Here is a 16,362-nt window from a genome sequence, read left to right on the forward strand (position 1 = left end):
GCAGATTAAAAGAACTTTGTGTATGTTTAACCTCTGTGGAAGAGACTTGGACATTGCTTTTCCCTCTCTGAAGTGACTTTCTTTTATGTCCTAGGCAATTCGGAATGATGATATCCAATTACATTTTCCTTTCTCATTTGGGGCATTTAGAAAAGAAAATTTCACAAGAAAAGCTGTGAGCAGCTGCTCATGTTTGTAGCATCTTTTCCTGTCTTTTTCCCATTCAGCAGTCCTTCTCCCACTACACCATAATAATTTATATCCCACGAGGAAGAACTAGGATAATGCAGCTAGAGTAGACAGCATACTTTAGTGGTTGGGAAAGTAAAGTCTAGTCTAGAGTTAACTTCTGGGTGCTTATCCTAGCTCCACTGCTTACTGGCTGTGTGACCTTGAGCCAATAAAACTCCGTTTTCTCATTTGCAAAATGGGTATAATAATGAGGCTTAACATATATGAAAATTTAGGTACAAATGTAATGATATAACAGTACCTAGCTCTGGTCACCAACATTTATTGAATACTTGGTATTATTTGCAAGAAAGGGTATCCTTTCACACTGCAGTTTTTATAGGTAAAATTGTGTGATGCCAGGTATTGGTTTTCAAATTTTGAAAAAAAAAAAAAAACAAAAACAACCGAAACTGTGAAAAATTAGAGGAAACAGCTTTAACAAAATGTTGGTGAATGAAGCTCAGTAATAGTTATGTGTGGGTTCATTATGTTATTTTCTAATTTGTATTTGAAAAAATAACCATAATAAAAAGTTATTTTTTTAAAAAGTGCATCTTTTAGGGGATTCCTTTTTGATGTCTAAGAATTGTGAACATCACCAGTTATTCTGAAAACTTCACAGGCATCCACTGCTTGCTTCTGCTTTCTAGGAACCTAGTATGATACCATGTTCTTGTGTTCCTTCCTGCTGCCCACTATTCGTGCATTCAGAGTTTAAAGATTATATACTCATTTGCAAAGGGAGAGTGGGGGGCATATTTCATTGCTCCTCTATTTATATATGAAGTAAAGAGCAGCCAGAAGCAAACAGAGGAAGCATATAGTGCCTCCTGTCCTTTTTGATACGTATAGTGCTGTGTCACCTTGGAAAAGTATAATTATTCAAGTTCTTTATTAGATACAGAGAAATTAAAATCAGTAAATTCAAATGGAGTTGCTGCCAATTCCGTTTGAATCCTTTCCATTAGGTTAGTCGTCTTTCACTTTGTCAATAATGTGTATGTTACTGATCGAGAATATGATCATGTGAATCATCCTTCAGCTTCATTATTCTAGTATCTCTTTTTAGTTTAATGCCACGTGAGTCTCTTAATAGCATTCAGAAAGAAATACGAACAACTTCTTCCTGACATTCCAGCTCATGGAAAACTTTATATGGAATAATAAATTCTTAGAGTAGAAAAGGTCATTAAGATCTTCTCTTTATTCTCCTAACATATAAATCTTTTCTGTATATCTTTGTCCAGTGACCATTCAGCCTTTGCTTAGAGTTCTAATAATGCAAAACTCATTAAATCATGAAGCAGGCTATTCATTGCTTAAAAAATTCTAATTCTTAGAAAAGTTATTTTTTACATTGAGCCGAACTGCTTCCCTGTAGTTTCCAGTGGTAGTTTCTAGTTCAGCCCTCTGGGAACACAAAAAATAGCTATTACCTTCCAAATACTTAATGTATTCTAAGTACCTTTTCATGCAAATATCTCAAGATTTTTAATGATTAGAAAGTATTATATAATTTATTATTCCATCTTGGATAGTTAGGTTGTCCCATTTTCATTAGTAATGCTGCAGTGAACATTCTGGTCAATAAATATTTATGTACAACTCTTATTTCTATAGGATGAATACCTAGAAGTGGAATTGCTGGGTAAAGTATATAAATATTTTGAAAACCTCTGTTACATGTTACCAGATTGTCCTGCCCCCAAAAATTGTATTAATTTTTATTGTCACCAGTTTGATAGGTAAATTTTAACATACTTTGTTTTAATAATTAGTGAGGTTAAACACTTTTTATTGATGTTTTTTGAAATATGTATTTAATTATAATTTTTAAAAATCATCTAATACCTAGTTTGTATTCCAGTTTCCCCAGTTGTCCCAAAAATGTCTTCTTGTATTGTTCAAACAGGATCTAACCAAGGTTCACATGTTTGATTATTGTCTCCTTAGTCTCTCTTAATCTAGGTCACTTGTTTGTAGATTGTCTCACATTATGAATTGTGTCTGATTGTTTCCCTGTGGTGTCATTTAACTTGTTCTCTATTCGCCTGTATTTCCTATGAAATGGAAGTTGGATGTAGAGGAGGGATTAAATTCAGAGTAAGCATTTCTGGCTGGTGTAATTCATAGGACTGTTGTGTGTTCATCCTGTATCATACTGGGGGCACCACCTTATGACAGGTGATCTAATAGTGATGCTAAGTTTGATTACTTTTAAAGTGTTAACTGCCATGGGGCACCTGGGTGGCTCAATCCTTATGCGTCTGCCTTCAGCTCGGGTCATGATTCCGGGGTCCTGGGATCGAGCCCTGCATGAGGCTCCCTGGGCTGCAGGATACCTGCTTCTCCCTCTCCCACTCCCCTTGCTTGTGTTCCCTCTTTTGCTGTCTCTCTCTGTCAAATAAATAAATAAAATCTTTAAAAAAACAACAAAACAAATGAGAAACCAACGAGCCATTTTCCTTCCCTGTAGTCCTGGTAACCACCATACTACTCTCTGTTTCTATGAATTTGCCTATTTTAGATACTTTGTGTAAGTGGAATCAAACAGTACTCTTCATTTTGTGACTGGCTTATTTCATTTAGCATAATGTCCTCAAGGTTTATCTGTGTTGTAGCATGTGCCAGAATTTCCTTCCTTTTTATGGCTGACTAATGTACCACACTTTATCATTTATCCATTTATCCTTCAGTGGACACTTGAGTTGCTTCCACCTCTTGGCTGTTGTGAATGGTATTGCTTTGAACTTGGGGGCTTATCTGCTAGAGATACCTATCTCCTCAAGACCCTGCTTTCAGTTCTTTTGGATTTATGCCCAGAAGTATTGTTAGATCATATGGTAGTTCTTCTTTGAATTTTTTGAGGAACCTCCTTACTCTTTGACACAGTGGTTGTACTATTTTATAACCCCACCAGTAGTGTACAGGGTTTGTTTCTCTGCATCCCCACCAACTCTTATTATTTTCTGTTTTCTGGTAGTAGTTGCCTTAAATGGTTGTTCTATCCATATCCGTCAGTATTACAGCTATGTGAATATTGCTCACTGCAAAGTCAGTAGTATACTGTGGTTTCAAACATTTTCTTGAATCGTTTGTTTTTATGGAGTGGTTCATGGCCTCACTTATTTTTTAAACTGTGAATTAATTTATCACTATTTTTTTTTTTTTTTTTACAAATGCAACTTACTTCCTTATCTATGTTGCCTGTGTGTCTGTGTCGTGCCCTTCCACAAATGTTCAGACAGACCCAGTAATCTATCAATTCCTTCAAAATTTCTTCTGGAAACCTTTCTAGAGCCTTGTGTTCTGCTCCCATCTATACTGTTTGTTCTCGAGCCTTGCTGCAGAGCTGTCATCCTAGTGTTTGCCTTTGCTGCCCTTCTGGATTGAATCCTGTTCCTAGATCCCCATTTCTTTTCTTTTTTTTTTTTTTTTAAAAGATTTTATTCATTTATTTGACAGACCGAGATCACAAGTAGGTAGAGAGGCAGACAGAGAGAGAGGAGGAAGCAGGCTCCCTGCGGAGCAGAGAGCCCGATGCGGGGCTTGATCCCAGGACCCTGAGATCATGACCTGAGCCAAAGGTAGAGGCTTTAACCCACTGAGCCACTCAGGCACCCCTAGATCCCCATTTCTTCCTCTTGATCTGTTTTAGTGGAGCACATTCTTTGAGAATTTCTAAGAAAGTGATAGATAAATTTGGGTGGCCCTTCCATATCTGAAAACATCTCTTTCCTCATACTTGGTTGGTAGTTTGGTATAGAATTCTAAATTCAAAGTCATTTTTCCTCAGAGTTTTGAAGGCATATATCTAATGTTCTTATAAGAAGTCTGTTATTGGGGGGCCTGGGTGGCTCAGTGGGTTAAAGCCTCTGCCTTCGGCTCAGGTCATGATCCCGGGGTTCTGGGATCGAGCCCTGCGTCGGGCTCTCTCTACTCCGCAGGGAGCCTGCTTCCTCCTCCTCCTCTCTCTGCCTGCCTCTCTGCCTACTTGGAATCTCTTTCTGTCGAATAAATAAATAAAAATCTTAAAAAAAAAAAAGTCTGTTATTATAGTCACAATACTTAAAATTTAATTTTTATTACTTTTAATGTAACCTGTTTTTTTCTTTCTGGAAAGTTCTTAAGTCTTCTCTTTATCCATTATTTTATGCAAATTACTCCACTTGCTGGGACATTTTCTTACTGACTACTTTCATATTCACATTTATGATTTCTTAAGAGTTTTTTTCCTTTTTTGTTCCCTTTGCATATTATGTTCTTATTTTATGAACTAATTGCTTATCTCAAGATTTTTTCTTTCTTCTTTTTTTTGGGGGGGGGTTTGTTTAAAGAATTTATTTATTTATTTGAGAGGGAGAAAGAGAGAGCGCCCAAGAGCAGGAGGAGAGAAAAGCATATGGGACCCAATCCCAGGACACTGGGATCATGACCTGAGCAAAAGGCAGTTGCTTAACTGAACCATGAGGTGCCTCTATTTTCTTTTTTGAGTAATAAGTCAGAAATAGTAAACTGCACAAAATTAACATGTACAACTTGTTGAGTTTTGACATTTCTATACACCCATGAAACTAGCTGCAATTAAGATAAATATACCACACCACAAAGTTTCTTTGTCCCTCTTTGTAATTCCTCCTTCCTGCCTTTCCTTGCCACCTTCATTTCCCAGGCAACCACTGATCTGCTGTCACTATAGTTTGTAATTTCTAGAATTTTATGTAAATGGAATCATATAGTATATATACTAGCTTCTTTCTCAAAGCATAATTATTTTGAAATTCATAATTTTGTTGATAGTTTATTCCTTTTCATTGCTGAGTAGTATTCCATTATAGAAATATACCACAATTTGTTTATCCATTCCCCTATTGGTGGGCATTTGGGTTGTTTCCAAATTTTGCCTATTAAAAATAAAGTTGTTATGAATATTCATGTACAAATCTTTGTATGGATATGCTTTCATTTTTCTTGAGTAAAAATCTAGGGGTAAAATGACTGGGCCATATGGTAGGTATATGTTTAAGTTTTTAAGAAACTACCAAACCTGGGACATCTAGGTGGCTAAGTCTGTTAAGCATCTGACTCTTGATTGCAGCTCAGGTCACAGTCTTAGGGTCGTGAGATTGAGTCCCAAGTTGGGCTCCATGCTCAGCGGGGAGTGCTTGAGATTTTCTCCATCTACCCCTCTCCCAGCTCATGCACACACTCTCTCTCTCTCAAATCTTTAAAAAAAAAACCAAACCACCAAACTTTTCCAAAGTGGTTGTACTATTTTATATTCTCACCAGCAGTATATGCTCCCATCCTTATGAAGGATTGTTCATTTACAGTATATAGAAATTCAGGTGATTTTTATACATTGATCTTATTCTGCAGCCTTGCTAATAAACTCTACTTGTTACTTTGGTGCCTTTTTTGTCCATCACCTCAGTTTCTCTATCTGTGATCGTGTCATTAGCAAATAATCACATTTTTACTTGTTCCTTTCCAATTTGGAGGCTTTTATTTAATTTTTTTGCCATATTGCACTAGCTAGAACCGCCAGTATAATGCTTAATACAAGTAATACAAGTAACTTGTTGCTGATCTTAGCAGGAAAGCATTTAGTCTTTAATTGTTACGTTAACTATTATGTTAGCTGTATCTCCTAGATACCCTTTACCAAATTTGCGGTGTTCTCTCCTGTTTATAGATTGTTGAGAGTTTTATTAGAAATGGATATTGGATTTTGTCAAATACTTTCTCTGCATCTGTTAAAGTGATCATACAGTGTTGTTGTGTTTTTTAAAGTCCATTAATTGGAGAATGATATTTGATTTTCTAGTGTTAAGCCAGTGGTACATTTCTGGTTTTCATGCATCTGCACTTGGTCTTAAAGTATTATCCTTTTAAAGTAATAGCATTGGGTTGATTTGCTAAAATTTTATTATGCATTTTTGCATCTGCCTCAATAAGGGATATTGGTCTATACTTGTAATTTCTTTTTTTTTTAGAAGTTTATTTCTTTTTTTTTTTTTAATGTTTTGTTTATTTATTTGACAGAGACAGCTAGAGAGGGAACACAAGCAGGGAAAGGGGGAGAGGGAGAAGCAGGCTTCCTGCTGAGCAGGGAGCCTGATGTGGGGCTGGATCCCGGGACCCTGGGATCATGACCTGAGCTGAAGGCAGTTGCTTAACAACTGAACCACCCAGGCGCCCCTGTACTTATAATTTCTTGATTTGGTCTTGGTAGCAGAGTAATGTTGGCCTCACAGAATGAATTGGGAAGTATTTCTACCTCTTCATATTTTCTGGAAGAGTTTGTATAGAAGAATTGGTATCTCTTTTTGGGTAAGCTTTGGTTGTCCTTCAAAGAGTTTCATCTAAGTTGTTAAATTTATTAGCATGAAGTTAATAACATTACCTTATTAGCTTTTTATGTATCTATTTATTTGTGTGTTTATTTTTTAAAGATATTTATTTATTTATTTAGAGAAAACCAGTATGCAGTTAAGGACGGGAGAAAGGGAGAGAGAGAATCCCAAGTAGACTGCTCTGAGCACAGAGCCCGAGGGAGGGTGGCTGGGCTTGATCTCATGACTGGGAGATCATGCCGTGAGCGGAAGTCAGGAGTCAGACCGTTAACCGACTGAGTCACCCAGGTGCCTCGCCTTCTACATGGTATTCTGCAATAATGTCATCTTTCCCATTTTGGTATTGGTAATTTGTGTTTTCTCTCTTCTGGCTCTCAGGCTGGCTCTCAGTCTGCCTGAGTTTATGAACACTATGAACAATATGATGTAATACTTCCTTTAAAAAGAACCCAGCTTTTGTTTTGCTGATTTTTCTCTATTTTTCTATTTCATTGATTTTCATTCTGATATTTATTATGTCCTTTTTTCTGCTTACTTTGAGTTTCCTTTGCTTTTTTTCTAGTTTCTTTAGATGGTTGTTGCCCAGACCATTTATTTGAGACCTTTCTTTTCTAATTTAGTAAGGGATGTTAGGAGCAAGAAGAGATAAATTCATACAGCCAGTCTGTTTCTCTGGATGCCTTGACCTTTTTTTAAAAATCAACTTTAGGGGCGCCTGGGTGGCTCAGTGGGTTAAGCCGCTGCCTTCGGCTCAGGTCATGATCTCGGAGTCCTGGGATCGAGCCCCGCATCGGACTCTCTGCTCAGCGGGGAGCCTGCTTCCTCCTCTCTCTGCCTGCCTCTCTGCCTGCTTGTGATCTATCAAATAAATAAATAAAATCTTTAAAAAAAAAAAAAAAAATCAACTTTACTGAGGTATACTTTACATGCAGTAAAATGTACCCATTTTAAGGGTACATTTTGCTGAGCTTTGGCAAATTTGTGCATCTGTGAAATCATCACAACAGTCAAGATTGATAGAACATTCCCACTGTACCCAAAATCTCCCTTGTGCTCCATCTCAGTCATTCTATCCCTGCCCGGCTCCTGTGCTGGGAAAGTGCTGATTTCTTTTTGGTCACTATAATTAGATTTGTCTTTTCTAGAGTTTCATATAAATGGAATCATGCAATATGTGTCCTTTTGTGTTTGGCTTCTTTTACTTGGAATAATTTTTACATATTTATCCATGTTGTATGTATCAGTAGTTCTGTAGTTTACTGCTGAATTTTTCCTTGTATTGATATACTGTAGTTTAGTCATTGTTGAATGACATTTGTGCTTCTAGTCTTCGGCTGTTATGAATAAAGCATCTACGAGCATTCATATATGGGTTTTTGTATGGATTTGTGTTTTCGTTTCTCCACGGTAAATAATTAGAGTAGTGGAATTGCTGAGTCATATAGTGTTTGTATAACTTTCCCCAAAGTGATCATACTATTCATTGTGAGTTTTGTATTGCAAAAGCTTAGGTTCTTTTTTATATATGCATATCTAGTTATTCTAGCACCATTTGTTAAAAAGATTATCCTTTCCATGGGTTTCTGAATTCTCTATTCTGTTCATTGGTATGCATGTCTATTCTTATGCCAATATTATACTGTCTTGATTACTATAACTTTATAGCAAGTCTTGAAATTATTTGGATTTCTATAATTTTTTTAAAAAATTAACTTCAAAAAAATTAACTTCAGCTTGTCAGTTTGTTCAAAAACACCTTTTGGGTATTTCATTGGGATTGTATTGAATCTATAATAGATCATTTTGGGGAGAACTGACATAACAATACTGAGCCTTCTAATCTGTGAACAGGATATATTTCCACTTATTTATTGCCTTGTTAATTTCTGTTAGTAACATTTTATACTTTTTATTGTACAGATCTTGCACGTATTTTGTTAATTCATTTATCAATATCTCAGTGCTTTTTATAATTTAGTGAACTGTCCCACCCATAAGTGTAGTCACCATCTGTCAACGTACAATATTACTAAAATATTATTTACAGTGTTCTGTATGCTGTACTTTTCATTTCCGTGACTTACTGATTTCATAACTAGAAGTTTGTACTTCTTAATTTCCTTTATCTATTTCACCCATTCCCCCTCTCTTCCTGCTAGCAACCACCAGTTTGTTCTTTGTATTTAAGAGTTTGAGTCTTTTTTGTTGTTTCTGTTCATTTGTTTTGTTTTTTAGATTCCACATATAAGCGAACTCATGATATTTGTCCTCTATCTTACTTCACTTAATATTAGACCACCTAGGCCCATCCATGTTGTTGCAGATGATAAGATCTCATTCTTTTTTATGGCCAACTAATATTCAAGAGAGAGTGTGTGTGTATATGTATCACATCTCCTTTATCCATCTATTATAGACAATTTGGTTGCTTCCATGTCTTGGCTATTGTGAATAATGTTGCAATAAACATAGGGGTGCGTATGTATTTTCAAATTAGTGTTTTTGCTTTCTTTGGGTAAATACCCAGAAGTGGAATACTGGATCATATGGTATATCTAATTTTAATTTTTTGAGGAACCTCCAGTACTGTTTTCCATAGTGGCTGCACCATTTTGCATTCCCAACAGTAGTCCACAAAGGTTCCCTTTTCTCCACATCCTCACCAATACTTGTTATTTTTTGTTGTGGTGGTACTAGCCATTCTGACTGTGTGAAGTGATACTCATTGTGGTTTTGATACTTGGTAACTTTTTAATAAATCCCTTAGGGTTTTCTTCTTTAACATGATGCTCTCTCCAAATAAGGATAGTTTATTTTTTCCTTCCAATCTGTAGGCCTTTTGTTTCTTTTTCTTGCCTTGCTGCACTGACTAAGACCTATAGTACATTAACTAGGATTTTAACTGTAGGTCTATCATAGATACCGTTTATCAGGTTTGAGGAAGTTCCTCTTCTGTTTGTTTGGTTGAGGAAGTTCCCCTTCTGTTCTTAGGTTGGGAGAGTTTTTAGCATGAATGAGTGGTGAATATTGTCTGTTGAATTTTCTGCAGTTATTTAGAAGGTCATATAGTATTTCAGCTTATTCTGTAATGTGTGTTATATTTATTGATTTTTGACTCTTAGGCTAACTTGCATTCCTGGGATACACTCAGTGTCCTTAGTGAATTATCCTTAATTAAGTTTGCTAATATTTTTAATAGTTTTTATGTCCTATTTGTCTTGTTTATAAGAAGTTTTGATTTTTAGTTTTTCTTGTATTGTCCTCCATCATGGTAGTACTGACTTCATAAAATGAGGAGGGAAGTGTTCTTTCAGTTTATGTAGGATTGGTATTATTTCTTCCTTTAAATGTGTGATAGAATTTATCAGTGAAGCCATCTAACCCTGGAGGGGGTTTTGTTGTTGTTGTTGTTGTTGTTGTTGTTTCCAGAATTTCTTTGAGTCCATTTCAGTAATTTCTGTCTTACAAGGAATTTGCCCATTTTATCTAACTTCATTATTTTATTGCCATAAAATTATTCATAATGGTCCTTTATTATTCCTCTAATTATTATAGGATCTTTAGTAATGGTCACTGTTTCATTTCTAATATTGGTAATTTGTCTTTTTTTTTTCTTGGACGATCTAGTTAAAGGTTTATCAGTTTTATGGATTTTTTTCTTGCCCCCAAAGCAAATTTTTAGTTTCATATTTCTGTATTATTTTTGGCTATTACATTTTTATTCTTTTCTCCACTTTGTTGTTGCTTTTCTTCTACGTACTTTGGGTTTAATTTGCTCTTCTAGATTTTTTTTTTAAGATTTTATTTATTTATTTGACAGAGATCACAAGTAGGCAGAGAGTCAGGCAGAGAGGAGGAAGCAGGCTCCCCACTGAGCAGAGAGCCCGATGCGGGGCTCCATCCCAGGACTCTGGGATCATGACCTGAGCTGAAGGCAGAGCCTTAACCCACTGAGCCACCCAGGTGCCCCTCTTAAGACTAGCTTTTTAATGTGGAAGGTTACATCACTGTTCTGAGATCCATTTTCTGTAAGCATCTTTTTTTTTTTTTTTAAGATTTTATTTTGAGAGAGAGTGCACGCGAGCACAAGGGGGGGAGGGGCAGAGGAAGAAGCAGACTCCTTGCTGAGTGGGGGACCCCCCACCAGCCTCTCTGCAGGGTTCAGTTCCAGGACTCAGATCATGACCTGAACCAAAAGCAGACACTTAACTAACTGAGCTACCCAAGTACCCCTTCTATAAGCATTTAAAGCTACAGGTTTTCCTTTAAGTGCTGCTTAGGTGCATCCCACAGATTTTGATTTTCATTTTCATTTGGCTCAGAGCAGTTTCTGTTTTCCCTTGTGATTACTTCTTTGACTTACGGGTTATTTAGAAGTGTGTTATTTAATTTCCAAACATTTGGGAGTTTTCATATACCTTACTATTTTAGCTTAATTCTGTTGTGGTCAGAGAATATTCTTGATAATGACTTCCATTCTTTCAAATGTACTGAGACTTATTTTTATAGACCAGCATATGGTATGTTTGGTGAATGTTCCATGTGCACTTGAAAGTGTATATTCTGATGTTGATGGAGTGTTCTATACATTTCAGTGAGGTTTTATATGTTGCTGGTGGTGTTCAGTTCTATATCCTTACAGATTTTCTGACTAAAAGAGGAGTGTTCATATCTCCACTCTAATTGTGGATTTTCCTGTTTCTCCTTTCACTTCTGTCAGTTTTTGCCTCTTGTATTTTAAAACTCTGCTATTGGATGCATACACTTTTAGGAATATTATATCCTCTTGATCATTTGTCCCCTTTTATCATTATGAACTTTTTTTTACTCTTAGTAACATTCAGTATTTACATTCTTTTTTTTTTTTTTAAGATTTTCTTTATTTATTTGACAGATCGCAGTAGTCAGAGAAGCAGGTAGAGAGAGAGGGGGAAGCGGACTCCCCGCTGAGCAGAGAGCCCGATTCAGGGCTCGATCCCAGGACGCTGGGATCATGGCCTGAGCCAAAGGCAGAGGCTTTAATCCACTGAACCACCTAGGCACCCCCAGTATTTACATTCTTAGTAATAATTCTATTTGAGAGTCTATTTTATCTCATTTATGTAGCCAGTCCAGCCTTCTTTTCACTACTGTGTACATGATAGATTTTTATTTTTATTTTATTTATTTATTTATTTTTAAAGATTTTATTTATTTATTTGACAGAGATCACAAGTAGGCAGAGAGGCAGGCAGAGAGAGAGAGGAGGAAGCAGGCTCCCTGACAAGCAGAGGGCCCAATGTGGGACTTGATCCCAGGATCCTGAGATCATGACCTGAGCCGAAGGCAGAGGCTTAACCCACTGACCCACCCAGGCGCCCCATGATAGACTTTTTAAAAATCTTTTTACTTAAAGGCCGCCTGGGTGGCTCAGTGGGTTAAGCCTCTGCCTTGGGCTCAGGACATGATCTCAGGGTCCTGGGATCAAGGTCTACATCTGGCTCTCTGCTCGGCGGGGAGCCTGCTTTTCCCTCTCTCTCTGCCTGCCTCTCTGCCAGCTTGTGATCTCTCTCTCTGTCAAATAAATAAATAAAATCTTTTTTTTTTTAAATCTTTTTACTTTTAATCTATCCATATCTTTGTGTTCTAAAGTGGATGTCTTGGGGCGCCTCAGTTGGTTAAGTGTGGGACCCTTGATTTCAGCTGAGGTCATGATCTCAGGGTTGTGAGATGGAGTGTCTCCTTGGGCTCAGGTGCTGGGTGTGGAGCCTACTTAAGATTTTTCTCTCTTCCTCTTTCACTCCCTTTGCCTCTCCCCACTCCCTCTCTAAAAAAATTAGTAAAATAATTTAGTGGATGTCTTGTAGACACTATATAATTGAATGTAGCTCTTCTTTTTTCCAATCTTATATAATCTCAGTGTTTTAATTTGTTAGTCCAGTCAGTATGGGTGGTTTTAAATCTACCATCTTACTACTTGTTTTCTATTTGCTTATCTGTTCATCTGTTCTTTGTGTCTTCTTTCATCTTTCCTGGTCTTTTTTTCTTTTTTTTTTAAAGATTTTGTTTATTTGACAGAGGTCACAAGTAGACAGAGAGAGGCAGGCAGAGAGAGAGGGGGGAAGCAGGCTCCCTGCTGAGCAGAGAGGATTGGGGCAGCCAATCCCAGGACCCTGGGATTATGACCTGAGCTGAAGGCAGAGGTTTTAACCCATTGAGCCACCCAGGCGCCCATGGTCTTTTATTTTTTTTTTTCTTTTTTGAAGTATTTTTTAGTATTGCATTTTATCTCCACGCTTGATTTATTACCTATACCTCTTTGTTTTATTTTTAGTGCTTGTTAGAGAGTAGTAGTTCTCAAAGTTTTTACTCTCAGGACCCATTTACACTTTTAGAAATTCAGGACCCCAAAGTTTTTGTTGGTGTGGATTACATCTATCTGTACTCAGTCATATTCAAAGTTAGAACTGAGGGGCACCTGGGTGGCTCAGTGGGTTAAAGCCTCTGCCTTTGGCTCAGGTCATTATCCCAGGGTCCTGGGATCGAGCCCCCAAATCAGCGCTCTCTGGTCAGCAGGGAGCCTGCTTCCTCCTCTCTCTCTGCCTGCCTCTCTGCCTACTTGTAATCTCTGTCTGTCAAATAAATAAATAAATAAATAAATAAATCTTTAAAAAAAAAGTTAGAACTGAAAAATTGTTTAAATATTTATTAATATATTTAAAAACAGACTCATTGCATGTTAACATAAATAATATGTTCTTATTAAAAATAACTTTTTTTTAAAAAGTAATCTCTGTGTGCAACATCGGGCTTGAACTCACAACCCCGGAGATTAAGAGTGGCAGGCTTCACTGACTGATCCAGCCAGGAGCCTCTAAAAATAACTTTTTTTTTTTTTAAAAGGAGGGTAGGAGTAGAGGGAGAAAGAAAGTACAGAGCCCGAGATAGGGCTTCATCTCACAACCCTGAGATCATGACCCAGGCCAAGATCAAGAGTCCAACGCTTAACTGACTGAACCACCCAGCTGCCCCTAAAAATAACTTTCTTAAAACCAAAAATTTGGGGAGACGAATGGCATTGATTTACATTTTTGCAAATCTCTGTTAATGCCTGGCTTAATAGAAGCCTGTTAGATCCTTATATGTGGTTCTATACTCTGTGTCATGTCATATAGCTTCTTGAGAATTCCATGGTACACTTGAGAGAATGCAAGTGGAAAGCACAAATAACATCTTAGTGTTGTTGTGAAAATAATCTTGACTTTTAAAGCCTCAGAAGGAGGTGGAGGGACTCCCAGGGACTCTTGAACACACCTTGAGAACTGTGATTCTGTTGTTTACAGTATAGATCTTTAACCTCCCAGTCCACCTTCAAATAATACACCACTTAGCATATATACAAGGCCCTAATTAACAATACACTTCCAAATCTCCATTCTGGGTTTTTTTTTTTTGTTTTTTGTTTTTTTTTAAGTTTATTTATTGATTTAAGTAATCTATACACTCGATGTGGGGCTCGAACTCACGACGGGAGGATCAAGGGTTGAGTGCTCTTCTGACTGAGCCAGCCAGGTACCCCTCCATTCTGTTTTTTATGCTATTGTTTGTATACTTTTTACGTATACATATATGTTGAAGCCTTCAACATACTAAAGTTATCTTTTAAAGTTTTTTTTTTAATGAGGAAAAGTCTATTTACTCACAGATTTACCATTTTCATTGCCCTTGATTCTTCATCTGTTATTTTCCTTTTTCCTGATGAATTTTTAGTTTCTTGTAGTGCAGGTTTGCTGGCACTGAACTCTCTCTGCTTTTGTTTTATTTACAAAGTGTTTGTTTTACCTTCATTTTAAACTTTTTGTTTTGAAAAATTATAGACTCAGAGACTCACAAGAAGTTTCTAGGTTCACCACAGTGGTTTCCCTTCTGTCAAGAATCACAGTTCTGAACAGTCTGAAAACGGTTGTTTCATATATTTTGCCCAATTTCTAGTTGCCTACAGTGGGAGGTGAGCCCATTCATCATGCCTAGAAGTCGAAGTCTCACCTTGATTGTTAATGGAGATCACAAGCCGCAGTGGTTCTATACATTCTGCTTCTGCACTTGGCATTGCTGTTGAGGATGTTTATATGTCACTCAGTAGCGCCCATCTAATACCTCACTTCAGAAATGAGCTAAATAATATATATAATAATATATAAAACAATAGGCATTATTTCTTCTGTTTTTTGCCCTGTCTGCAAGGAAAATCAGTCAAGATTTGCACTAGATCATTGCAGTTTTGTTGACCTAGAGGTGACACATTTGCATTCTTGTTTTCCACTTAATCTTTTTTCCTTTTTATTCCTATTAATGTATTCATAAAAGCAGTAGCCTGCACCCGTATAAGCACATTTTTTTTCTCTCTTTCCCTCTTCATTCATTTCTCTGTGTTAGGTATTTTTTTGATTGCAAGGAATAGAGACCTTGTGATTGCCTTTAAGGATTTACAGAAGATCAGACAACGACATAGCCAATTCTTACAGTAAAAAGAACCAGCCATAGATCCATGCTCCATGCCCCCTCAGAAATGGGTGCCTCTGTTACCTCTTCAGGTTTTCCTTGCTGAGTTAATGTTTCTCATACTTCTAATCTTTCTCTGTGACCAGTGCTTCTGCTGCTCGCTCTTAGCTGTCTCACGTGTGTCCGTTCTCTCTTCGAGTCCTGCCTATGTGCTCTTCTCTCTCATTCTCATTACTAAAGCTCGCAGTCACATTCCGAAGGAGAGTATCTGATTTATTCACTTAATGACCTGTTGGTGCCAGGCCAGCTCATGGGTCATGAGTCATCGGAGAGATTCTCTGTTCGTGGGTCTTGTGCCACACTTAATTGAACAGGGTCACGTGCAAAGTATGGTGACCTCTAAAACCTGGCAGAAGGGCCACTGGTAGAGCACGTGTTCAGCATCTTCCATTCTTCCTCCTTAACAGTCGATTGACCTAACTTATTAGGGACAGTTATTAGACTGAATTGTCCCCAAAACTAGTCAGCTACATATTTATAGATTAAGGTTTAGATGAATTGCTTATCTCATTCCTGTAATGTTAAGGTTTTTTTTTTCCTCTTTCATTCTTAGATGAATTTCATTCTTAGGCACAAAACAAAGGACAGTCTTTGCCACCTTTTAGCCACAACTTAAAATAAGCCCATGGTACTGATTGTTGGTCCAAGAAAGCCCATCTGTTAGAGACTGTGAAGAGAAAATTCAAACATTTCCATTCTTGTTAGCATCTCTAAATTTGGCAGAGAGATAGGAGCCATGAGCTGAAATAAGGTTTTTGGATTATTAGCTCCACCTGGGTTTGAATCCTGGCTTTCCCATTTACAAGATGATAGATGAGTATCTTTTTTAAGCTTCAGTTTAATCATGAATAAAATGGAGATCATGGTATTTGCCTTGTGTGGTGGTTAGGATTAGATGATAGGATGAATACAAAGCATTTAGCAAAGTGCCTGGCACATAATACATGCTTGATGTAGATCATTAAGTCTTACTAAAAAAGGTTACCCTAGTCCATCAGTAAGTTCTTAGTGCTAAGGAAAAGTAACATTTCTTGGTGCATGAGCTGAGATCTGATCATTGAGCCCTTGTTCACTCAGCACTGTGTGCCGCCGTACCAACTGTATACAAGAAACATACTGTGATGTGATTCTTGCCTTCTCATCCCCACTATGATATGTCAGTCCTGGAAAAATTGTTAAGGAAATTCAACTTGATGATGGTATTATACTGTTAGAATTCAGGCTGTTACTA

At 37.2% G+C, this 16,362-nt stretch overlaps 1 protein-coding gene across 10 annotated transcripts in view; it reads left to right on the forward strand.

Moving 5' to 3' along the window:
• S100PBP (S100P binding protein) overlaps positions 1-16,362 on the forward strand; it is a 51,919-nt gene that overhangs the window by 27,407 nt on the left and 8,150 nt on the right. The window contains exons 6-7 of one of the 10 annotated variants that reach the window (XM_032877117.1): positions 1,855-1,882; positions 14,447-14,456. The exons of 8 other annotated variants lie outside the window; for them this stretch is intronic. In XM_032877117.1, coding sequence (XP_032733008.1) covers positions 1,855-1,859 — 5 coding nt within the window. In that variant the 3' untranslated portion in view covers positions 1,860-1,882; positions 14,447-14,456. Of the gene's footprint in view, positions 1-1,854; positions 1,883-14,446; positions 14,457-16,362 lie in introns of those variants that run through there. One more of the 10 variants, XM_032877116.1, reaches the window with a different exon arrangement.

This window comes from Lontra canadensis, unplaced genomic scaffold (genome assembly GCF_010015895.1).
Source record: "Lontra canadensis isolate GAN:19392208 unplaced genomic scaffold, GSC_riverotter_1.0 scaffold60, whole genome shotgun sequence".
Classification (NCBI taxonomy): Eukaryota; Metazoa; Chordata; class Mammalia; order Carnivora; family Mustelidae; genus Lontra; species Lontra canadensis.